The 25,099-nt window shown below is 41.2% G+C and overlaps 1 protein-coding gene across 1 annotated transcript in view; it reads right to left on the reverse strand.

Annotated features, from left to right (window-relative positions):
* LOC122839909 (pleckstrin homology domain-containing family G member 4B-like) overlaps positions 1-25,099 on the reverse strand; it is a 39,228-nt gene that overhangs the window by 1,947 nt on the left and 12,182 nt on the right. The window contains exons 2-22 of the mRNA XM_044131936.1: positions 12,952-13,149; positions 10,798-12,853; positions 10,527-10,721; positions 10,129-10,249; positions 9,651-9,744; positions 8,757-8,843; positions 8,462-8,575; positions 7,751-7,849; positions 7,487-7,638; positions 7,077-7,215; positions 6,283-6,405; positions 5,999-6,196; positions 4,977-5,650; positions 4,083-4,517; positions 3,208-3,457; positions 3,013-3,102; positions 2,297-2,599; positions 2,042-2,212; positions 1,484-1,661; positions 1,257-1,373; positions 43-312 (exon numbers count right to left, since the gene is read on the reverse strand). Coding sequence (XP_043987871.1) covers positions 43-312; positions 1,257-1,373; positions 1,484-1,661; positions 2,042-2,212; positions 2,297-2,599; positions 3,013-3,102; positions 3,208-3,457; positions 4,083-4,517; positions 4,977-5,650; positions 5,999-6,196; positions 6,283-6,405; positions 7,077-7,215; positions 7,487-7,638; positions 7,751-7,849; positions 8,462-8,575; positions 8,757-8,843; positions 9,651-9,744; positions 10,129-10,249; positions 10,527-10,721; positions 10,798-12,454 — 5,467 coding nt within the window. The 5' untranslated portion in view covers positions 12,455-12,853; positions 12,952-13,149. The remainder of the gene's footprint in view (positions 1-42; positions 313-1,256; positions 1,374-1,483; positions 1,662-2,041; positions 2,213-2,296; positions 2,600-3,012; positions 3,103-3,207; positions 3,458-4,082; positions 4,518-4,976; positions 5,651-5,998; positions 6,197-6,282; positions 6,406-7,076; positions 7,216-7,486; positions 7,639-7,750; positions 7,850-8,461; positions 8,576-8,756; positions 8,844-9,650; positions 9,745-10,128; positions 10,250-10,526; positions 10,722-10,797; positions 12,854-12,951; positions 13,150-25,099) is intronic.

Genomic DNA, 25,099 nt, shown 5'->3' on the forward strand with positions numbered 1-25,099 from the left:
CTTTCAAAAGATGTTAATTTAAACATAAGCAATAAAACTCACTCGGAGGACAGTGAGTTTTCCACTGATCACAGTGAGGATGAGGCTGGTGCTGAAGAAGATGATGGCTGTTGAGCTCGTTTTCAGTCACAGCCTCAGGGGATGAGGCTGTGACTCCTGGATTGGTGTTCCCAAGATAGCCAGAAGGGGGCAGCGAGCCCCGGCCAGAGGAAGAAGATGATTGGCTGACGGTGGTGGAGGCAGTGCTACCAGAGCCAATGGAGTGCGGTCGGGGATAATCTAAGCCCCTGTGTGAACAACATGCCACAGGGACTAGACACACAAATAAATGCAATCAATGAGAATATAACACGTTTTACACTATAAATTTAGGTTTCTAATTGGTAAAATAACAACATGAGACAGATTTTTATTGACATGCTGTTGATACACAGCTACATTCATACACAAACCCAGCCAGTTAATTAGACTACAAATTGCTAGCTTGATGTTTTCCTAATTAAGGCCATCTAATGGTCATTCATCCATAAAGGCAATATTTAGACTAATAATGCATGGCCTGTTAACAGGTTGGAGCTGTTAATCTATGTAGCTCCCTCAGAGTTACCACGGGTTTCTTGTCTGGCTTTGTGATTATACCTTTATGAACAACCACATCTTGGTAGTTTTGTAGTTGATCTACTTTTAAATCAAGTGGTTAGTGAGGTGATGAAAATTTGGGATATTGTTTCATTATTTAAACCTCTCCACAACTTTATCCCTGACCTGCCTGCTGTGTTCTAAATCAGATTTGTATTTGTACAAAACTCCTCCCGAAAACTATTTTCTATTTTTCCGCCACTTAACAGCTTTGTGTTTTTTCTATCTCATGAAACTCATAGATACATAGATGTTAAGACTTGCAATGTGTTAAAGGTTTTACAAGACACTGTGTCTTCTCACTAATCCTGATAAACAAACACTCTGAACAAAAAACTAGCTTTGAAATTTTCACCAAGTCCCTGTGCTTTCACCAAATGTTTACTTCAATTTAGTTAAACTAGTCTAAGATGTAAATTTATAACAATGATTTTGTAGTTTCATGTAAAAATGCATCAACTTTATGTCTCAAATATAAAACTTTCAAATTGAACAAATATTACAAAATAACAGTATTAGCTATTATATACCTGCTATTGTAACACTCTCAGATGTAATGTGTGGAGGATCAGGGCAATTTAAAATGTAACACACTTTGAACGGTGCAAACGTCTTACTTCTCCCAGGCAGGACGCAGCTGACGGCTCGGTCACAAATCGCCGCATCACTGGGTTGAATATCCATAAAAGGACTGCGACCTGTTCCCATAAACACTCTCTCTTGCAAACGCAGCTCTGGAACACAAACTACGTATTCAGAATGAGCTTTTAAAAAGGACTTTTTTTTCTTTCTTTTTTTTAGAAACCTGTAAATATGTATTTCAATCTGATATTGTGATAAACACCTCTACTGTGAGCAGCCTGGTTCCACAGAATCCTCTCCAGGTCAGTGGTCCAGGCTTCCTTCACTTCAGTGCTTGAGGCCTTCAGAGTGTAAGTGTCCTCACTTTTCCTCCTGCGGAACCAGATCTCAAAGCACAGACCGCTCACACCAGAGTTATGGGTCATTCCTATATCATTAGTCTGGAAAACACACACACACCCACACACACACAAAAACAGATAAAAGATCGCTGCACCAGTAGATCTTTCCCAGTAGTAGATCTTTCCCAGTGATAGTCAAATGTGACAAATATGCGCAAAGTAAAGATTCTAATTGAAATGGCAGAGACTAAAAGCTTTAGATTGGGAAGGAATGCTTAAAATCATAAAGTTTGTCATAAAGCAGGGAATTATTTAGAAAAGATTTTTAGGCTTTCTTATGAAGCCGCATTCTTCCAATTTTACTGGTAAAGTGTGACAATGGCATGCATTTTACTGCAAAATTCATGTATGCAAAATTTAATACAAGTGGGCTGTGAAGACTTCAGCAGCTGTTTTGTTTTAAGCTAGCGTATACAAACCTTAAATGACTGTTTGTAGACATAAACATCATTTCCAATATCCGTCCTCTTGGTTTTGCTGAACAGAATCAAATGTTCAAAGAGGAAGACTCGGCGGACGCATTTCTTCTTCCGAAAGGAAACTGTGAACTCATCTTGGCGGATCAGTTCCCCCTGCTCCTTCAAGTTAACCTGACGAAGGACAAAAAAGTTTCTGTTGATGTCGTCTAACGCTGGCGGTCAAAGCGTGAGCGCTCTGCTCTGCTAATATCTCACATCGCAATCCTGAATGGCGTCCATGGTGAGCAAGTCGTTGCCATGACGCATCTGAAATTGAATCAGGTCTGCAGCAGCCTGGATTTCACTCCTCTCTCTGTCTCTCTCTATGCAGGTCGGATCCGGTGCAGCCAGGTGGCACACACCGTGTGCGCACACAGCGGCATCCTTCTGTTTCGATCTGCAGGGTCCAACCAAGGCCAGCATGTCCTGCAGCAGGAGGCTGTACTTGCTGATCCTCTGGATGGGCCTCAGCAGGTAGGAAGACAGATCCATCAGGTCCCCGAGCTCCTGCTGCTTCTTCTGAAATCCCCCCAAAAAGAAAAGGTGTTTCAAATGCAAAATAGCATTGTTAAGTCTAGCTGTGCTTTAAAAATGCCCCATAAACTCTTTGTGAATAATAGCTCTCTAAAGTTGTGAAAACTATTCGTAGCTTTGTTTTAAAGCCCGGTAAAAACAAAAAGAGTTGGAAGAGAATCAGTTTTTCTGGTTGAGAAATTACATGCAACACTAAACAGTAGACCCATGCAGTGAACTCCTAGTGAAGAGACCAAAAAAACCTACTTTGACTTACATTTGTGTAATTGCCTAGCACAAAATTGTTTTCTGCAGTTCTCTAAACGTAATCTTAAGAGATTTCTGTAAACTTTCTTCCATCATTTTCACAATGCGTTGTATCAAAACTTACTAACAGGCATGAAGTACATTAAACTGACCTTAAAGATGTCATGGCGGCGGTGAAGAATCAGCGCATCTGACTGAGGTTTATTCTTACTGTATAAGGCGTACAGGCCAAAACTCTCACTCTGCAGGAAGCCCAGGTAAGGATTATTGTCGCAACACATTTAAACAATCATACAAAAATCTTAAAACTGCACAGTGGGTGAGATAGACTTTTTTTTACTTCTTACATGTCTGAGAAAGCAGCGGGCCACCAGGGCCGGCTGCCTCTCGCAGGCCTCCAGCTCTGGGAGAAAATAGTGGCTGTGGAAGTCGTAAACCTTCTCCAGGTTGCCAAAGATGACCCCTCTCTTGCCTCTGAGATCCTGAGGAATGTCCAACCTGTCCATCAGGGGGAGGTAGTGAGTCAGGATGTAACCCAGAGAGCGCACATACTCCCTCTCGGTAAAAACCAGCTCCTCCATGACATGCTGCACCCTCCTGGTGACACAAAAGGGAATTTAAAAGTCCATTACCTTCAACTAGGCGTAAAGGGTGAAACACAGCATGCTTCCATAAAAAAAACTACGCCAATTCAGTTTAAAATCATGTTTTGATACTTAAGATACAGAAGAGAAATTGTTCATATGGAACTTCCAAACAGATGGTTCCATAATTGTTTTGCTAACTTTAAATGAATCACTTTTATAAGTGACACCATCTCTTATTGATTTGAAGCTTTGATGAATGTCTCACCAGTTAAGAGTGCTGATAAGACCAAAAATAAATAAATAATAAAAAATTAAATTTTTCTGCCTCTTTGATCCATACAAAATATTAGTTGATCATCTTGCAAACTAATCAAGTTTCTGGATACTTTGGAAGAGACAGTAACTCTTTTGACTTGAATCTTTAACTTGACAGGCGAGGAAGAGTTGGAGATTGAGTTTGATAAGATTGTTATTTCATAAATACAAGATAGATTGAAATTCAACAATAAAAACACAAGGAGAGAGTACCTGAAGCTCCTCATTGTCAGCTTAAGGACAGAAAGGAGTTCATTAAACTTCAGAGAGTAAAGGGAGTAAGAATGAAAGGCAAGGAAAGTCATTGGCAGTCAACTCACAGAGCACTGCTGGCATTCTCCTGTGGACCTGACAAACAAAACGCTCTCCCATACGACTCCGGGGGCAGACTGGAGTGTTTACAGCATTCGGCCCCAGCAGCGCCGCCGTCGCTCACGCAGGAGTTGTCTGAGCAGAAGCTCCCGTGTCGAGAGATCTGGAACTTCTGCGCTTCCTGCAGGATGCGGCAAGATGGCTGACCGTGGTGGGAGCAGCACGGTGGCGACCGGGGCCCTTGGTCTTCAGGTGTGGAGCCAGCGGCCGAGGCTCTGCCGGCGCACGAGTCCTGGCTCGCCGACCTCGCGCCGAGACCCCGTCTCCATGGAAACCACTGGCAGCCGACGGGGTGGGACTGAGATAAAGCGGCGGCATCCCTCTCGCTTCTGGCTCTGCTTGTGTGTCTCTTTCGTGCCTCCCTCTCTGTTCTCCTGGCTGACCTATTTAAGAATGAAACCAACCAACAAACGGGTGAGTTTTTACTTTTCACTGTTTCTCCTGCCTCCTTACACAGTGGAGTCAAACTATAGATTTAGTAACAAAGCTGACATCTAAAGGCCACTGCTTACACTAAATTTAAATCAAAACAGTTTAAGCTGTTGAAAATTATGTATCATTTTCTTCAGATTTTACAATTATGCGGTGCTTATAGTCCCAGTAAAAAGTATTGAGGACTTTGGTGCTAATGCTTTTTATGTGTCTTGAACTCAAATATTTGTTTTAATGGCAATAATAATAAAAAAAAGAAACTTTTTTTTTTTTTTTTTTTTTTTTTACCAAAAGTGTGATTTTGGCAAAAACAAAAAAACTTTGGCAAAAAATGTCATAGGCCATTATTTTCAGAAAATAATATTCTAAAAGGTTAAAAGTCAAAGCAGCGCCCTAAGGAAGTTCATTACCTGTGAGATGACTGCTTTGACTCCCGGTTTGTTCCGGCATCACTGCTGCCCTCCGGTTTGATGGTAATGTTACTGCAGGCTACTGCTGCTGGATCACGGCTGCTGCTGTCCAGAACCGGCCTCCTTTTACCCAAATTCTCTGCACCTGACAAGATGCCCTCCCACTGAGAACGCTGAGGCCCCGAGGTCGACTGCACCACCAACCTCTGTCCCCCCGGAGAGGCCGTCTGGATGTTGGTGCTCACCACATCCACAAAGTGAGCCTCACAGCTGCTGCTGGGATCTGCCGGCTGGTGGCAAAGTTCCTCCAGCTCCTGCATCCTCTCCTGGAGCTGCTGCTGGGCCTCCTGAAATCTCAGCCAGGCAGCATTCCAGACGTGCATCCCTCGAGATCCCCGCAGGGAGCTGGCGTGGACCTTCACCTCGTGGAGTTTCTCCGGGCCGAAGTGGAGGAACCTTTCTTGGAAAGACTGGAGAATCAGTGGGTCAGGAGAAGCCTGGACACCGGACTGGCAAAGAGACGTGGCGTTCGGGACGAGGTCTTTGCTTTGCTTCTGCACCAGCTGAGTGTTTGTTTGACTGATCCATGAGGCGCTTTCAGGGGATTGGATTGTGAGATTTCTGGCTTCAGTAAGATTCAAATAATCAGTGCACTCGTTGGCAAGCTCCACAGCCTGTTTTAAAAACAAAAAACAACAACAGAATTCAATTTTACCTTTCTTTTTGTTACAAAATATATATGCTCTACCCTAAATCACTGCAAAACACAAAGACACATGGGGAAATTGTCTTATTAGAAGTGAAATAATCTGCCAGTGGATCTAGTACTTTTTCCGTCAGTATTAAGGAATTATTGACTTAGAACAAGTTCCTATATCTTGCTGAAAAGTTACTTGTAAGTTTGTTTTGTCCTACGTCAAGTGTACTGAGAGGTTTCCACTAGAGATGACCAAAAAAAAAATGCTTGGTAAGATTTTGTGTTTTAGCATTTTGCACTAGGCACTCAAGCATCTCCATCTCACCTGCTCACAAAAATCACATATGTTGACCATGATCTGCAGCTCTCGGCCACATGCCTCCGCCCTGCAGAGGAAGTCCTCCAGGTCCGATTGGAAAGTGCCGATGAGGGTCTTGAAGGGCGCTGTCTCTGGGTAGTGAAGCCCACTCTGCTGGAGTCTCTCTGCCTCTGACACCAAGGACAAGGCGTGGTGCCTGCGGTCCTGGAGGACGAAGGATGGAGAGACTTCAGGGAGGAATAGGAAAACACAAAGACGAAAAGAAAGTATTGAAGGAGATTTATACTCACGCTAGCTTCAATTAGGAAACCAGTGAAGCTGTTAAGGATCTGCTCCATTCTTTCTCCAGAGCCCTCGACTGATTCAGCCTCCATTAGGTGGCGCTCTCCCTCTACAGTGAACCATTGCTGAATCTGCAGAGTGAAGTTGTTATTCAGATGAAAACATTTTGAAGTGTGCAACATCTATTCGGATCCATTTTTGTTTGAATATCTGTGATCTAACATGTTATAATCCTTGTACATGAGAAATGACACATGTAAAACAGTTAAAGACCAATTTAGTTAACTACAGCCTCTCGGTAGTTACTAGAAGAGAGAACTACATAAATAACTAATTCACCTACTTGAGAATATCGTCCACTGGTAATGCTGACAGAAAAATAAAAGAAATTCCCCACAGCATGATGGTACCGCCACCGTCCTCAACAGTTTGTAGAATATTCTCGTCAATGTGACTAAATATCTATATTTTTGTCCTGTTATATTGTTCTAGAGAGCATTTATAATGCTCATCTGAACTATAGTAAAAATGTAAGCGCCACACCTAATAACGTAAAAAATCTGATCTAATTCTGCACGGGAAAAAAAATCTAATATCTAGTCAGTCCTATGACAGAATCAATATATAAAAAAAGTTGTTTCTTGAATAGTTATTCAAACCTTGAAAAAAAATTTCAAAACCTTAAAAGTAACATGGGATGCATGCCGTTCATAGCCGGATGCAACTTCTGGACAGCACTGTAAATATTATCAGAGTTCAGACATACATGAAAATCAGAGATCATGAGAGAAGCATGACAGACCTGCATGAAGTGTCCCTCCATTTCCCTGAGCTGCAGCAGGTATTCCAGATGTTCCAGTGACGCATTTGTCCTCTGCACCAGGATGTGAGCCTGCTCCTCCACATAGTTGTACAGACTGGTAACGGAGTCCACTGCGTCACTTTAGAAAGAAAAGAGATCATTACAAGTTGTTGAAAGAACATTTCTGAACTTTTACAGATATATTTGAGACACTCCTGCAAATTCAAGATCACAACTTCAGTTTGTCTTTACGGACTAAATAAAAGACCATTGGTGACTCTGACTTGGAGAAAAAAGAAAATCTTGGTTGTCATGAATGTTCTTCAAATCTGAAGTGGGTCTCACAGTGAACCTGGAATCTATAGCTTTCTGTAAATGTTCAAAGCGACAACATGATATTTGTTGGATACCTAAGGTCCTCACAGTGAGGGTATTTCAAGTCACTCTCCTTCCTCAGCCTAGCCAGGATGGCCCCGCCCTCCCTCTGCAGGCCGACCAATCGACCGTCCTCCAAGACGTCCCTCATCAGAGTCCTCTGGTCCATCATGCATTGCTGTACAGCCTGATTGCCAGAGTGTTAACACTCATACTTTTACACAGAGAACAGTTATCTCACACTGAGTTACAAAACCCGTCCTAATGGGATCTTTGAGAGGAAAGGAATATAAAATTACCTGCACGGTCTCGGTCATCTGCAGCTCCTCTAACTTACTGATGGCTCTCAGTAACAGGCTGGAAGCCTCATGGAGATTGTTAACGAAAGGGAAAAGTCTCTGAAAATCAAAGATAAGATTTGGAGACGATATTCTACACGTACACTAAGTACAAAATATTAACTTTGATACTGTAGCTGGGTTTTGATTTTTGGAGAGTGAGCTAGATTACTTTTTGGGTTTGTTTGTTGTCATCAGGAGTGACTTAGATCAGCTCTTCTTTGAAATGTATAACTCTTCAAATTGTTAAATGCATTGAGTTACCTATAGAGACCAGATTGTACCGTTTGGGTACCTTGATTTTCTTTGTACAAATTAAAATGGTATATATTAGTAAGCAGCTGAGGTCCAGTTTAACTATCATTAAACAGTGATTAAACAAGTAGTGTATGCGCATTCAACCCTCAAGTTAAAAGCCAAAATGCTGGTGATTAAAAAGTGAGATTTGACAAGTCAAATAAAAAACCTAAATTTAAGTAAAAACCATTGCATTTACTAGGAGACATTAGATCTATGTACTTTGGAAATAGAAGAAGAAAATAAGTTGGGGGTAGGGGGAAATTTCCTACACAATTGTTTTTACACACACATCCAGAGCAAAGCATAAGTTCCCCACTTATAGGTAAAGTCAAGCAGAAAAGCAAAAGCTGCCATATGATATTTGATTCCTACCTGATGCAGCTCCAGCCAGTCACAGTAGCCATGAGCCGTGCCATCCAGACAGAAGCTCAGCTGATTCACCTCCACCAGCTTGAGTAACGCTTTCATTGACGTCACCAAATCAGTCTGCATCAATATTAGATACATACAATTAAACTGACTGTCTTTATATCACTTCTTTTTACATCATCCCTCAAATTATATCCGTTCTGTGATGTTCCCTGTGGTTTAAGGCTCAGAGACAATTCTGAACACACATCCTCAGCAGAAAACGCAAATGCAGTGTGTTTGGATGAAATAATTCAACCTGGATGCCGGGACATCTTTCTGGCTGAGGGTTGTTCTCTTTGTCCACCAGCAGAACCAAACTATTCACAGCACGAGGTGACCAGTCCTGCAACAGGTTAACACAAGGTACGACCTTTCAACAGACTAACAATTTTGTTGAATTAAGGTAATAGAAAAAAAAAGCAAAGCAACACCAATAGTCAACCTGGTGAAATTCCTAAAATAAGCTGTATATATAAAAAAAGAATGTTTTGTGTTTAATAATTAGATAATGGTTTATGTTTCTAGGGCTGCACAGTGGCGCAGTTGGTAGAGCTGTTGCCTTGCAGCAAGAAGGTCCTGGGTTCGATTCCCGGCCCGGGGTCTTTCTGCATGGAGTTTGCATGTTCTCCCTGTGCATGGTGGGTTCTCTCCGGGTTCTCCGGCTTCCTCCCACAGTCCAAAAACATGACTGTCAGGTTAATTGGTTTCTCTACATTCTCCCTAGGTGTGAGTGTGTGTGTGTGTGTGTGTGTGCGCGCGCATGGTTGTTTGTCTTGTATGTCTTTGTGTTGCCCTGCGACAGACTGGCAACCTGTCCAGGGTGAACCCCGCCTCTCGCCCGGAACGCAGCTGGAGATAGGCACCAGCAACCCTCCCGACCCCATTAGGGAAGAAGGGTGTAAGAAAATGGATGGATGGATGGTTTATGTTTCTAGTAGCTTAAATTTTTGTGTGACTTTTGCGTAACCTGAAACTGTTGTATTTTAACTCAAGGCTGTCGTATTGTGAGATTTTCACACCGGCCATGCCTAATATTACTCACCAGTCATTATATGCTGATTGTGGCCCTCCAGTCACATGCTACCATGCAAACAGTAGTTAACGCAAACATGCAGCATTCTACCTGAAATATACTTTGTGTGCTTCTTACATGAAGGGCCATCAGAGCCTTGTAGAACTGTGGTTGAGGACTTTTTTTCCTTGCATCAAATATCAGCGTCATTCCGACTTCTCTGATTTCTTTTCTGCAAACAGGCACAAACAAAGGTGCTTTTGGACTGATGGTGACATACATGAGGTCCTGGTAAAACTTACGATAGAGTCCAAAAATGATTCATACTCCTGGAGAATTTGATTCCAAAGCGTTATTACTTAACCAAGACATTTGTTTCTAATAGGAAATAAGAGGCTTCTCTCTAAAGATAATAAGACAATTTAAAAGAAATATCAATTTTGACATGAAATCGTTTTCATATACGTTTTATTCAAAATTTGCGTGTAGACAATTGACCACAGCACTATGTATCGACACTGATGCCACTGTAGACCAACACTAAAAATGAGGAGCGAGTTTCCACAACAAACCAGTTCCCACGCAGGTTCCATCATCTGAGACGCTTCTTTCTCACCTGGTGATGGAGTAGAAATAGAGCAGCATCTGGAACAGCTCGTGGCTGGTTACTGTTGACTCCCATCCCTGATCGTGTCCGTAAAGTTCAACGATCGCCCGGCCTGTCCTGTCTCTGCAGCCTGCAGTGGAGGGAGCGAATCAGAAGTTGTGGAGTGAAATAATGCAGACAGGCTTCACCTGAATCAGGTAACCAATCTCTAAAAGACTGATAGGTGTTTGGTAAAACTTTGGTAGACAGCATTTTATCATCTATGCGACACGAGATATTTCTGTTTACATGTGTTGGAATAAATTTAGTGTTCAGTTTGTAATGTGAACGTTGTTGGTCCCCTTTGCTTAGAGGTGTCGAACAAATATTTATATCTGTGGTTAAAGCAGTAAGAAATTTTAAATGACCTGTGAGAGAGGCTAACCCAGAGTAAACGGGATGAGCTCTGGGGTCTGGTGATCCCAGAGGGAGGTGGTCCGGTCTGGGACGAGCAGACGCTTGCTGAGAGGTCCTTTTGCTCTCGGCAGAGGATGATGGAGTCATCTGGGATAGGTTCTCTGTTTCATGACTATTGATTCTTTTGGTGCCAAGCGGCTCTGCAACTGCAACACATTTTATTTTCAATGTATGCTAAAACTGTTGGAAACTGCAATGATGAAAGCAAGATCAGTTCTTTACCTGGAGGAGGATTTTTCTTTCTGTTTATCTTCGGTGAAACCAGTCTGAAGGCTGTGCTGTTTTTACATTTGACCACATGCAGCTGAGGAATCTCTGCGCAAGGCTCAGAGGTTTCTTTTCTCCGGACGTTTTGGCCTTCGACAATGATCAGTTCACACTTTTCCGAGGTATCCACCACCGCCGTGGAGAGCGATGAACATCTCCTGTCTGGGTGGATGTCTCGTCTGTTTTGTGGCGCTGGGGTAGACTTAAAGTTTGGAGCCATAGTCGTCGAACTGGTTCTGGTTTGATGGCTTTCAAGATGGTTGAAAGGCATGTGGATCTCAGATGTTTCAGCTGAACTAAATTTCGATCTATGCTGTTTATTGGAGTTGTCCAGGTACCTGAGACCATCAGTAGCTGACAGAACGTTTGTAGTCTGTGTCCTCATTTCTGACGTTGGATTCATTGTGCTCACGTTGTGAAAGTTGCCAGAAGATTTGACAGGTTGTACTCTGCCATCATTATAGGGCGTGACATTTATTTCTTTTGGTTTTCTGCACGGGACGCAGTTCATTTCTCCTGACTCGTTACAAATGTCCCCACCTGGTAATGGAGGAGACTGATTACAGCTTCCAGGATCACATCTTGTGTCTTGAACACCTCTCAGTTTGTCGGCGCTCTGTGCGGTATCCGTGTCCTCCTCCACCACGGCTGGCATATTCCCTCTGTTATTCTCAGCCCCAAAGGTGACAGGGTTCTGTATGGCAGCCTGGTATGAGTCTCTGTATCGACATCTCAGCTCTTGAGCCTTGGTGACCTTCCCACCTAGTCGTCTGGCCAAGCATGGGGTGCAGGGCTTCTCTGCAAAGCGCACAGTGCGGACACACTGAAGGGGGTCCAGCGAGTCGGAGGAAGGGTGTTCCTTCAGGGAATGGTCACGAACAGATTGAGGTCCAACATCTCCAGACACGTCTTGTGCTTTTGACTGAGGATTTACTTCCAACTGTGTACTAAACGGTTGCGTGATTGGCTGATTTTGCCAATTTGGATGTTTTTGTGCTTTGGTGTGCATTTGCATGCTTTGTTGTTCTTCGGTCAATGACCGATCTTTATCGAAGAGCATTTTGGCCTGCAGTACATCAATATAGTCCCCTGTTGCAACAGCTGCTGGCTCATGTCTGCTCATTCTCTGTGCTTTAGAGTCTCTCTGTTTATCTTCCAATATATTTTCAGAAGCTACAGCAACTTTATTCCAAACTTTGAAGTCAATTACATTACCACCTGAGTGGTTGGGTTTTCCTGTTTTTGCGTTTTGATTTGTCCCAGTAAAGCGGCTGTCCCATGTATGTGGGGACACCCAGCCTATTGGCTTATGCTCTGCTTCACTTCCTTTAATTTTTACCAGCTGCGACAAAGACGAAGTTCTAGCATCTACCAGGCAAAGTGACACAGCGATGCCATGCTTTGCGGGACATATCCTGGTTTCCACCGAGAAAGCTGCTGGGGAAGATGTTAAACCTGAGTTCTGACTAGTAGTCACAGGATTAAGTTGCTCAGATTTCTCTGAAGAGGAAAGAGGGAAGGCATTATCAGATGATGAAGTCTTGGCCGAATCAGGAAGAGGTGGAGGAGGAGGCGGAGTTAAAGGTGAATTTGACGGAGCAGCAGAGGCCATGCTACTCCCAGCACAACGTGCCAGCTGCACAAAATCAGGCACAGCTACCCGTTCCCATGGCAACCTCACCACGCCTCGTTCAGTAGCGACCAGGCATTGTCTGAGCGGCGACCCCTGGCGGTCCTGGTTGATCTCATCCAACCAGCCAGAGCTGAAGATACAAGGATAGGACGTCTCAGGGACCGGGGTCTCCTCCACCACCTCCACTGTAAGCCCCTCCTCCTTCAACAAGCTGCAGACCACAATGCGAGCTGATTGGTCGCAGAATGGCGTCACCTGGAGGTAAAAGTCGCCTGGCTGAAGAAGGGTGGGGTCGATCGGAGCGAGGTGGACGACCACTTGGTCACGTAAGCAAAGAGGCCAGCCCTCGCAGAGGAACAGCACATTGGAGTATTGAGCCTGAACGTGGACAACATGATGATGTTATTACACTTGTATGTAATTGAAGTGATTCATATTCTGTCAAGACAGAAAGAGAGTCTCAGCAAATAACTTACGCATGCAGCCTGCTGCACGGTATCTAAAATGTGCTTGGCCGGAACCAGGAAGTCCAGAAAACAGCGCAGGGCGTCCCTCTGGTAGCGGCCGTCGATGATTTGGAAGAGCTGGCTGAGGAGAGTGGGGGCGGTGGCTTCATAGGGGGGATACAACGCAGAGAGGAGGTGCTGGATTGATCCCTCCACAGAATCAAGGTTCTGAAAAGGGAAATTTCAACAAGATTTGCTCAAAATATTTATTTTTTACATTCAGCTTATTATTTCATGTCAGTTGCTCAAACCTGGAAACAGATGATGACACAGAACGATCAGTGCAGCTACTCAATATTTTATTAACAAAAAGCTGATGAAGCACCAAGTTACCCAGTAGGTATTCAGATGAACTATTTAAGTGACGTTCTCAAGTTGATATTTTATGATTTTCTGAAAGTATTTTGAGTTATTTATTTAATGACCATCCAGTAGATTGCCATAGAGTCAAGAGCGTAATGTGAACACTTTTAACAGTGGCGTAAAAAGTCGTCATTGTCATCACTAAAGGGAAATTGGAGACATATAGATAAAAAATACCTATTTCTATCTCTTTGCAAAAAATATTGCAGGACATTTTTTTTTTTTACAATTTTAGTTTTTTTTCCATTTAAATTTTATTCAAATACAACAATTCTTCTTTTTAGCTCAATTTTAAAAACCCATTTGTTTAGGGATGTCTGATTAAAAAGTGAATATAGATTATTAATTGTGGCCTGGATTTCAAAATGTTATTACTTCTCTTCGTTTTGCCGTTACAATGTTTCTTGTTGATTTAATACATTAAGTTTTTATCATGTAAAGCACTTTTAACTGTCTTGTTGCCAAAATGCCAAAACCTGATTTTACATGATTTTGGCTAAGTTTCACATCACACTTCTATTCTGACCCACCAATTTAATTACATTTGATCTATGAGGTCTCAGTAATATGTAGTGTTAAGCAGCAAACATGCAGTTCATTAAATAATTTTGCTTCAGAGTAAACTAGAAATTCCTCATTATCAAACTACTCTAAGAGATAAGGATTCATTCAATTCGTTGTTCAATGCGAAGGCAGCCAGCCTGTGGACAAATATTCAAGTAAGCACAGCTACAATTCTGGTTTATGGTTTCACATTCCCTTTGACCTGAACTCCTGCATCCCCCTTGGCTCCCCCACCCCACATTTAGGTCCTGCTTTATTTAGCGCCACTAAGGCCAGAGCAGTGGATTTCAGAAGGAGAACCTGACTCCAGGAAACAGAATGTGAGAACGTTGATGTATGGCCTGAAGATTGTTTTTCTACCCATGCAAACCGTGCAAGATTTAATAAAATCAGACACAGTAACAGTAAATGAACACCAGACATGTTTCTTAAGCTAAATCTGTTGGCTAAGCTAACAAAATAACACAGTTAGTCAAATCCATACGTCCATCATGTCTAAGTCACATCTTCCCTGTAACCTGTTATCTTTGAGATAGACCATCACAAAATAGCATGTAGCAGCATCATTTTGGTGTTTGTACAATTTCAAAAATTTCAAAAACTGTATTTCTTTTTCCTCACACCTATGCACTGGGTTGGAGTACTACAACCAAATTCAAATAAAACGCATTATCGGGGATGGAGTATTACAAATTGTGAAAATATTCAATGGAGATGACAAGTCTTGCTAGACACTTTCAGTCCCAACATTTTTTTTTACTGGCGAGTCCCCTCTGTAATCTCGTACCCTGACATTATCCTCCAAAACTGCCTGATTGTCCTCAGGGCCCACAGCTCAGGCAACAACATGCCTGATGCAGAGCTTTGTGGTGGCTTCTGCCACACCCCGCTGGGGCGAAACCTCAACAATCCTCATCAACGTAACGTCAACAAGAAAGACAGGGACAGCAATTATGAAAATGATGGAGAGGGGACGTCAAATGAAGGCTGGATGGTGACGGTTGTTGCTGGCAGCTCAGAAACACACAGCTTAGTGGAATATAGATCACAGTTCATACATTTTTAATTAAACTGTTTGCACAGGACTAAAAACACTCAGTCATCAATTCTGTCATCCCATTAGTGAAAAGACTTGTCGGATAGATCTGGGTCAGCAGCGGCCCGAGGTGTAAATGATCTTTGGGTTTGTTCAGAACCCCTGCTGGCCTCCAGGCCTCAAAAGACAAACAAAAAAAAACCCCAAAAGAAATATTGATTAGTTTGTTTCCCCACACAGTAAGAAGAAACTAGCCAGCATGAAAAACTTTATTACATAAACTTATATCAAAAGTTGTGTTCACTGGATCCTTTGGGAAAGCAACATTACACTTTGCTTCTTCAGAAACAGCCTGTATTGACCCACAAAGGGGAACACAAACATTTTTTCAGGCATTTCTGCACTTGAAACCAAAAGTTTGTTTGTTTGTCCTGGCAGCACACCAGTAGTTCTGTTAATGCAGAACTACTTGGCTTCAAAAACACACAGATCCTTCCCAGTAAGTCACTGAAATAAATGATGACCCTCACATTGCTGTGGATAAGATGTCTCAGCGCTGCAGCCTTGGACAGTTTGAATATCTCTGTCCAGTATCGTTATGAAGCGAAAATAGTCCGCGAGCATTTCTGATGTCAAGCCGGCTCCAGTCCGGCCAAGCAAATCTGGACTGAGAAAACCAGGCAGTTTGCATGCAGACTTGGACATTTTTAATAGAGATTTTGAATGTTTTCAATCCATACTTAATCTTTTTTAGTTTAATCATTGTCATCTGGAAAGCGACAGGAAATGTAGGAAGATTGAATCTTATTATACATTCTGAATTATGAGAGAAATTAAAATTTTTCTGTTATACGTCAAGTTCTGGCAGCATTCTTCTAAAATCTGAAGAAGATATACCTTGTGGGCTGTCGCTATAGTAACGCCAGCAGTGCTAACTTGTGCTAGTCACTTTTTTAAAGATGCTAAAGACCTATCAAGCAGCCCGACGAAGTGAATCTGATCTTATCTAGATAAGATCCAGAAGATAAGAGAGCCAGATTCAGGAGCAGATTCATCACAATCAGGAGCCAGAACCATTTGTTTTGCTGGGAGAAAAGGGCTGATTCACGTCACATTGCCACGTTAGCAACAAAACAAATAACAAAAATCAGCTAAATTTGGATCTGTGACTGTCTTTATTTGCTATATTACTACATGAGAAAATGTAAGACCCTGTTAGAAGCCACTGTTCTAACACTTTGATAAACTTTACATGAGCACAAGAAGAACCAATTTCCTGTGTTGATATTTTCATCTGAGCTCACACTCACTGATTCCCCGCTGGATTAGACAAACTGTTTATATTGGGTTCACTGCTGCTGGGCAGAGAGGACAGGGAGAAGTGATGGCGTCTTAAAGAAAGGAGCAAATCTTTTCCCATTTAATTGTTGCATTACGCTCTTGAACAGCATTACGTTTAGCTTTACAGGCTGAAAATAAGCATAATGTCCTCTGGTTTGGATGATGAATCTGCAAATATAGTCTGTTTTTCCAAATAAACAACACTGTATGTTTTCAAAACTATTAATTACTTGACTAAATTGATCAACTAAAGTTGCCCCTCATCAGAATAAAGGGCAAGTCTAACATTAAGAAACAGACTGTTTAAAAATCGAAATTAGTTCAAGCTTTCAACTCTTTAATTCTTTTATATCAGATAACAATAAGGAAGTATTTCTTCCTTCACATTTTTCAACAATAACAAATATCAAACAAATAACAATTATCAATCTGAGTCGAAACACCCGATCCTTGATTGTTGTTCACCCATATTGTTGGAAGAAAGAAATACCACAGAAAGGACCATCTGTTTATGACCAGAGTGTTAAAATCTACCAATCAGAGCAAAGGAAAACCCATCATATTCATCTGTCCATAATCTGTCCATTTTAGATAATCAATGATTATCATTTCTTTTGACCGCTCTTCAAAATGAGAAAACAGAAAAATGTGTAAATAGGTTTTCACAACACTCTATGCAAGGTGGCTGTTTAGATGACCAACTCTATATGTGACCACAAATCAATGCAATCTTTTTAAGAGGCCATTGGAACTGAACATTGAATAAAAGTCATAAACGCGTTATAAATTGATGATAGTTTAGCTTGCTAGCAAACACACTGCTTCAACATCTTGAACACACACTTTTCTCCTCAGAAAGGAGGATTTCACTCTGCTGATCTGCTGCATCATTCACAGAAAATGACACATTTATGGATGACAACAAATGTGATATTTAGGTGAAATTCAATTGTGCAGTAAACAGATTAGCTGCCTCCCTAAAATGGAGTGAAACCAAGGCGATGAACAGAGCACACAAAGCCTGGAGGCAACCGTAATGTGGATTTTTCTGTTAAGCATTCACATTTAGTTTTAGAAAATGAATCGGTTTCCTTATCAGTTCATTTTAATCACAACTTCAGTACGATATCTATAGAGAAAATATATCCTTTTCTGACATAAATCATTTGGGATTTATTTATTTTGCTGTTTAGAAAGACACAGCAGGCAGAGATTACGCTGTAAAGCTCAAATTCCAGCTTTTTTCTGAATGAATGGACTTAGTTGGTAAAACACTGAGCTCTTTAGCTATAAACTATACGTTTGAAGAAAACGGGAACAAAAAAAAGTCAAAAATCCTCATTTTTTTCCTCTGACTTTTCACTTCAGTCTTATATTATCCCTCTGTGCCTCAACACACCTGATGTCACCTCCTCTCAGGCTCAAGCCAAATTACACTGGCGTAAGCCATAAATCCTCTGTACAAAACCACAGAGGCTCCACGATGGCCAGACGGTATATTTAGCAGCTTCAGTGGGATAAGGACACCGGGGCCCGCGGGAGACAAACGCCAATCATGACGGTCTCGATCAGCAGAGCGATTTGGTAGTGGCCGTAAAGCAGCAGTCAGCGGTTCAGTCTGGGTCATCGAAAACACGTGAGGGAATTGTGAATGAGCCAAGCCGTCTTTAAAAATCACCATGAGCACGGCTCATACGTACTCTGTGTTCATGTGAGAGATGTTATTATATCAAAGTGTAGCTTAGCTTTCACTGAACGTGAAAAGTGAAGAAAATAATATATGGTTTTCTTATTCTTTCACACATTAAAAAAGCTTGGTGAACATTTGTAGTCAACCTCCTTTACTATGGTGTGGAGCCATTTTAATGGAGAACAGAGCCCACTAGTGTGTAATTAAAGCTCGTTTCTGGGAAGGTTTGTGAGAAACGAAGACCAAGCAACACAGCAGACAAGTTAGGGATGAGGTTATAGAGACATTTATGGGTTATATCGCAAAACAAATACCAACATCTCACACAACAATGCAGGGATTGTCCATAAATGGAAAGAAAATGTCCCGATCGCAAGGCCTAACAAAGACAAAATCTGGAAAAGAAGATGAGTTAATCAGAGAAGAGGCCCATAGTAACACTAGAGATATCCACAACTCAGAGGAGAGAATTAGAGACAGGAAAAATATTTGTTAAGCACATCTGAAATCTGACTGTTGCGGAAGGAAAGTGAAAAGAAAACTATCAAAATGTCCCGTTTCTAGATTTCCAGAAGCCATGTAGGAGGCACAAACATGAAGATGCTCTGGTCAAATGAGAAATAAATTAAACTTTTTACATGCAAAACACTACTAGCACTGCCCTGATCTCTATTATGACACACTGATGTTACAGCATCCTGGTAGCTGGAAAACAGTTATTTTGTACTAATTACCATGTGCTGTCTCTGAACAAATAAATGTAAGTAATTAAGCCCTTGAAGAAAACACAGTAACTACAGCGTTCATGTGTTAGAATGGCCCAGTCAAAGTGCACAATTAAATCCAATGTTAAGTCAGAAGCAAAATCTTAATTTGAGTCTGACTGAGACTGAGCTATTATGAAAACAAATGTATAAATGCCAGCCCTATTTTTCAGATTGTATCTCATAAAACATGTGAAAACCATGTATCCTAATACAAAACTCCAATAAAACATGTTGATATGTTTGCTCATAAGGTTACAAAAATGAAAAATAATACTGAAGGAGATTAAAACTTTTGCAAGGCATTGTATATGAAGGTAATGATGGTAATCCAGGTAAAGGGGAGATGATGATTTGTAGGTTTACTAGCAGAAATTTGGATCAGACTTTTGTGCATTTTTCCATCGAATCACTCAGATACGATGAGTTGTCTTTCTGCAGAGGGAGAAGGAGATGCTTTGTACAACTTAGTCAACATGGGAACGAACACCCAGACATTGAGGTCACTCAGAAAACAGGAATAACGGAGTTAATGGACCGCTGGTTCAGGCGACACGGAAAACTTATACAGGAAAAAGGTGGGAAAACACACAAAGATTCCTGCCAAGTCAAACCCACGGGAGAGCTGGGCGGGTAATTTAAAATTCAACTCCCTTCATAACATCCCGGCAGCCTGTCGGCGGCAAACACATTCAGCTTTATGCACAAATGAGGCACACCCTCTCTGACGTGGAATGAAAATAGACTTCTCTTGAAATGGACAAAATCAAACTGAGACATTCCTTCAGGCTTAAAATCTAAATCCACATTTCAGACAGACACCCACACTTTAAAAAAAAAAAAAAAAAGTAAAAAATACGCTCTGCTTGTATTTGCATGAGTCACATCTTGTAGGGCCAGGAGCAGGAAGGAGGCACAGGGGATGGATTGTAAAACCTTGCCTAATGCTCGGTAACCTGAGAGCTTCACCTTGAGTCAGACTGCTCTGGCAGAGCAGCAGTAGTGAGTGTTAGCTATGGCAGAAATGTGGTCAGAGTGCACGGGTGTTAAAGCATAAAGAGCTTCTTGTCAGGACACACTAAACAAATCCCTCTGTGGTACTAATGGAGTTAGAATGTCACGTTTCTGATGCAAAACTTCACCTGTCAGCAATTTAGGATGTAGAAAATATGATGTTTGTTTGCTACCAATTGTTGAGGCGTGAGAGAGAGTATTAACTTAAATGTAACAGTGTAGAAGTTCTCCCTTTTTGTATGTCAACTATAGTGTTTTGATTAAGAAATAATGCATCTGCAGCTGTTTTTATCACAGAAAGGAACAGCTGAAGATTATAAACATCTGAAAGGTCTTCAGGAGATAAAAGCGGAGCTGTGAAATAAACTCAAGCTGCAAATTAATTATACTCTTAATAGTAGCTGCTTCAGTTAATCAGTAAAAACCACAAAAGAGAGAAAAGAGCAGGGTGAAAGTAATCACGTCTCACATTGAAGAACAGTGACATTACCATCTTCCCTTCTGCTCGCTGGCTTCCCCGCTCATGACACCGGCTGCTTTTTCAGACGTAATCCAGAAGGAGTGAAAATCCTCCGCAGAGCTCAGAGGCAGCTGAACCCAAATGAAATCCATTCTGCTCGGACACGCGTTCAAGGCTGAGTCACGGCGGGCTGATGAGCAATCGGCGATCAACAACGACTCAGTGTGTCTCTCCCTCTCTTCCCCCTGTGCGCTCCGATTCTCTGAATGCTCTCTGCTTTCTGGTTTTCTGTCTCTCTGTGGTTGTTTCCTCCTCACAGCCCCTCAAGTGCTCTCTGCAATGTTTGTCCAGAGAGGGAGTGAGGCCAAACATTAACAGAGAGAGAGAGACAGAAAGAAGCAGACTGTCTCTACATATGCCTCGCAAAAAAAGGATTCACAGAACTGAACTTTTTCCACATGCACCAACTTCATGCTTTAAGGTCATTTAGACAAAAAAATAATGTTAGAATTAATGTTGAGATAAAAAAAGTAACTTTTCTTCTGTGAAAAACTGTTTCTGCTCCATTATATTCTTGCAGGTTTCTGGTTGCCTCTGATTTTCTGTAGGTATTTCAGACTAAAGGGGGATTCAACAACAACATCCACCAGACTTTAAAATGTTTTCTTATTGAAATCTGTTGGAAACAATGCATATTTTTCCATCAACCTCTCACCCACACTGTTTTGTGTTACATTTACTGCAGCAGCCTTTGAATACATTTTTTTTCTCTTTTTTATGTTTTGCAGTTTTCCAGTACTCCACTCCCATCTGTATGTAGAGCATTTTATTTCTTTAGGCTAACATAACATAAACAGGAAGCATGTTTGCCAAGGCTGAATAAAAAATATATTAGATCCAGAGAAACATCAATAGTTAATGAAGTCTATGTTGAGTCACGTCTCTGTACTGATTAAAATTTCAGGTACACCAAACATAACTTTTCGAGGGTCAGAAAGGCAAACTCTAAAACTATAACCTCAAACGAAGGACAAATAAACAGCAACGTAGCAGAAAAAAGAATGTTTTTGATCTGGAGTAGAACCATTTTTTATGCTGCACCCACAAGTTTTAGTGCAGGCTATTGGGATCTCATAAAACAGACAAATAAAGAACAATAATTAGGAGGAAAGAAAATGACAGATTGTTTTTGTTTTTGTCCACAAGCTTTGCATAGACTCACAAAATAGCCCAAGCTCAGTCCAATAAATGGAGACTTTCTGTCAGCTTCCAGCTGTTTTTCTGATTTCAGTTGAATGTAGGTCTTTGCTTTTAACTTTTCAGACTTATATCTTTTTGTTTATCTGTGTGAAGCAAAAATCATCCTTCCCTGCAATATTATGTGCCACTCTTGTGTTGATCTATTACATAAATTTCCAATAAAATCTATTTAAAACTTTTGACTTTGTGTGAAAAGTTTCAAGTGTCTGAACATATCTGTAAGGCACCTTGAGAAGAGGTGTACTTAAAATTGAATGGCTGTTAAGCGGTGTTGACAGGTCCTATCGATGGAAACTTTGCTATTTTCACAGCCTTGAAAAAACTACGAAAGCACCAAATTTACCAGAAATTTATAAAAGGCCAGTGGACAGTAGGACACCAAATCTCTAAATAACATTTAACCAAATTGTGTTTCCTTTTCTTGTCACTGAGTAACTGTGTAAACTGCGTCTGTTTCACGAGGGAAATTTCAACCATGCAAGAAAACAATTTGCTCAACTAAGACGCACAAGTTCTTCATCTGTAAACAAGCTTTAGGGGGAAAAAAACTTGTGAATCAAAGTAGTCTAGTTTGCTACAAAGAGCTATCCTTGTTGCTATGGTCTTCTCCCTCTCCAGGGGCCTCCTTCAGGCTCTGCAGTGAATCTGCTGGCTAACGAGGCCAATGTGAAAAAGTCACAAAGGGACAGAGAAAGACACAAAGAGAATGGAAGGGAGGGGGGGATGAGGGACAAAAAAAAATAGTTCATGCGTGACAGCATGTCCGTGGTATTAGGCTTGAGCAAAGCGAGCGTGTCCTCGCCAGAGGAGGGAAGCTGTTGATTCATCTGGTCGTAGACAGGGCCTTGTCGTCCTTGTCCTTATCTTTCCATCTCTCTCTCTGTTTGTCTTGCAAAATCCCTTTCATACACATTTCAATCCCATACACATATTATTAATCCGGAATCTCACCATGAATTATAATCTCCGCAAAGCCTGCTTGTCTGATCAGAAATATGTTAAGAAGCATTGTGAGGAAGCGGCTGGACGAGCACAGATGTTGGCATCACTGCCACCACAGCAAGAAGGTCTAGCCTTAAAATTCTGCAGGAATATGTCGGAAGTTTGTGTGTTCTCCCTATTCATGTGTGGTTTCAAGCTGGTTACTCAACCTCCCACCTCACAGACTGAAAGACTTGCACGCTAGATCAACCGGCTGTTAGATGTGAGTGACCTGAGCTGGGTGTATTCTGCCTCTGTATCACTTCACCAGCAGACAGAGATGCAGAGAACAAAATAAGCTGGTTTAAGCAAAGGAAAGAAGGACTGTTAGGGATTAGGTGACATCTAGTGGCAATTTTGCAGATTGCAACTAATTTAAAAATTCTTGATATACCCGGTAACCACTGAAAGTACTACAAGATGAGGCCTTAGACGGAGTTTTTGGTGTATCATGATTAGACTTTAGTGTAGATATAATGATACATAATATGTCAAACAATTTACTACTTGAAAAAATTATACATTATACAAAAACAAACTCTAACTGTGGTAAAGCTTTTGTCCTGCAAGATACTGAACTTTAGCTGATTCTGTTTAATTAGAAATATATCTTAAGTATCTCTGCGAGAAATGGTTACTCTATGTTTGTGTTTTTCTTCTAATTAACGAATTACGTATTTATTTGTGCTTTATTCTGCAGTCACGTATGGGATATTGAGTAATAAGAATGTATTTCTCTTTGATATTTTACTTTCAACTACTTCTCCATCTTGAATGCTACTGTTGTGTTTTGCTTTAGCTTACTCACACAAAGACATAAAGTATGTAAGTCATAATCAAATGTGGCGAGACTAGATTGAAATCGGGAAATTGTAAATTTCTGAACCCAAATAAAATTGCTCCACAGCGCCACCTTGGGAATTTCACCCAAGGAATATTACTCCCCTTTTTGATAGGACACACAAGTTCGCTCATGCGTGGATTAAGACATCTGAGACAATTTTAAAATGTACAAACAGCTTTTTATTAAGTGCTTCTTAAAATATTCTTTTTAAAACCAATTCCTTATAACACTAAAGGAAAAAAAAGAAAAGTAACTACAGTAGCTGAGGTTACCGGCGGAAGGGGCCACTATAGGACGGTATCCACCCAAACACAGCAAACAAAACCCCTGTAAAGCACCAGACGCAGTGAGACAACCCAAACTCAGGAATCACGGCACACAAAAAAGAAGACACCGTCACCACACCAACACCGCCGCCGGGCCTCAGCACTGCCAACAGAGAGAAAAAAAACAATTAATAAAGACAACAATCCAAAATATACAACAAAAAGAAAACAATATCAGCCTAAATGTATAAATAGTTATAGCAAAACCAAAAAAAGGCTGGAACAAAACATAAAAAAAAACAAATTAAAATGTCCGAATCTGGTGCGACCCTCTGGCCACGCCGCAACAGGAGGTGAACTGAGCGCGCCGGTGCCGCACGCCAATGCCGCACGCCAAACACCACTTCAATTAGGGCGTGTAGCACCGCCACCACAATCCGAGGTTGGTAATGCGTAGAATCCGGGATATCAACAGAGCAGCAATGGTAATATGGGGAGATCTGTAAAAGTTAATTAGTCACCATTTAATAGAACTGCAACAAATTGGCACTAACAATGAGCGTTACTTCTTACCTCCCAATCCAGACAAACTCATGTACGCGCGCACACACACACAAACCGACGACGAGGAGGAGAGCCGCACAGTAGCGTTTTGCCTATGATCACACCTGGATTTAGATCTTCTGCGAACAAGCAGCAATAGTGCAAAGAGAGGGGAGACCTACCACCACAAGATCAGAGCAGCATGCACCTGATGTTATGCCTTTTGGCTGTCAGTCCCTGAGACGCAAGTCACAGCCAAAGCTTGAGGAAGACATGTGTGTCCGATTCTTCTTCTTCTTCTTCTTTGTGGTTTTTATTGGCAGGTGACATCTAACGTTAAGATGTATTATCGCCATCTACTGTGCTGGAGTGTGGACCAGAGCATCTCCCCCCAATCTAAATTCTTACATATAATCCTGTTACCTTCAAAAATGCAATAACTGCTTTATTTATTTTATGTTTAATTAAAATCTTATTAAGCTTTAATGTTTCTATATCATATTTCCTAATTTCTTGTTTTAACTTCTCTCTACTTACTGCATATTTTTCGCAATGAATAATTACATGTTCTACTGTTTCCATATCCATACCACATTCACAACTACCTGTTGGATGTTTACCTATCAAACGTAGAGTTTTATTTAATCCAGTATGTCCAAGGCGCAATCTTGTCATTACTACTTGCTCTCTTCGATTTTCTCCTATTATTTCCATATTTCCTACTTTCTTTTGTATATAAAATAAATGACGACCTTTAGTACCTTCTTCCCACAATTGTTGCCATTCAGATTTAATTTTGGTCTTAATAATTGATTTTATTTCAGATTTACAATACGTTATTTCCATAATTCTACTTTGTTTCAAAGACACCTTAGCTAAATGATCTGCCATTTCATTCCCTTCTATATTTTTATGGGCTGGAATCCACATAAACCTAATCTCTACCTGAGTTTGTGTCATTCTAAATATAACTTCATAAATTTCATATACTA

This window comes from Gambusia affinis, linkage group LG01 (genome assembly GCF_019740435.1).
Source record: "Gambusia affinis linkage group LG01, SWU_Gaff_1.0, whole genome shotgun sequence".
NCBI classification, from domain to species: Eukaryota; Metazoa; Chordata; class Actinopteri; order Cyprinodontiformes; family Poeciliidae; genus Gambusia; species Gambusia affinis.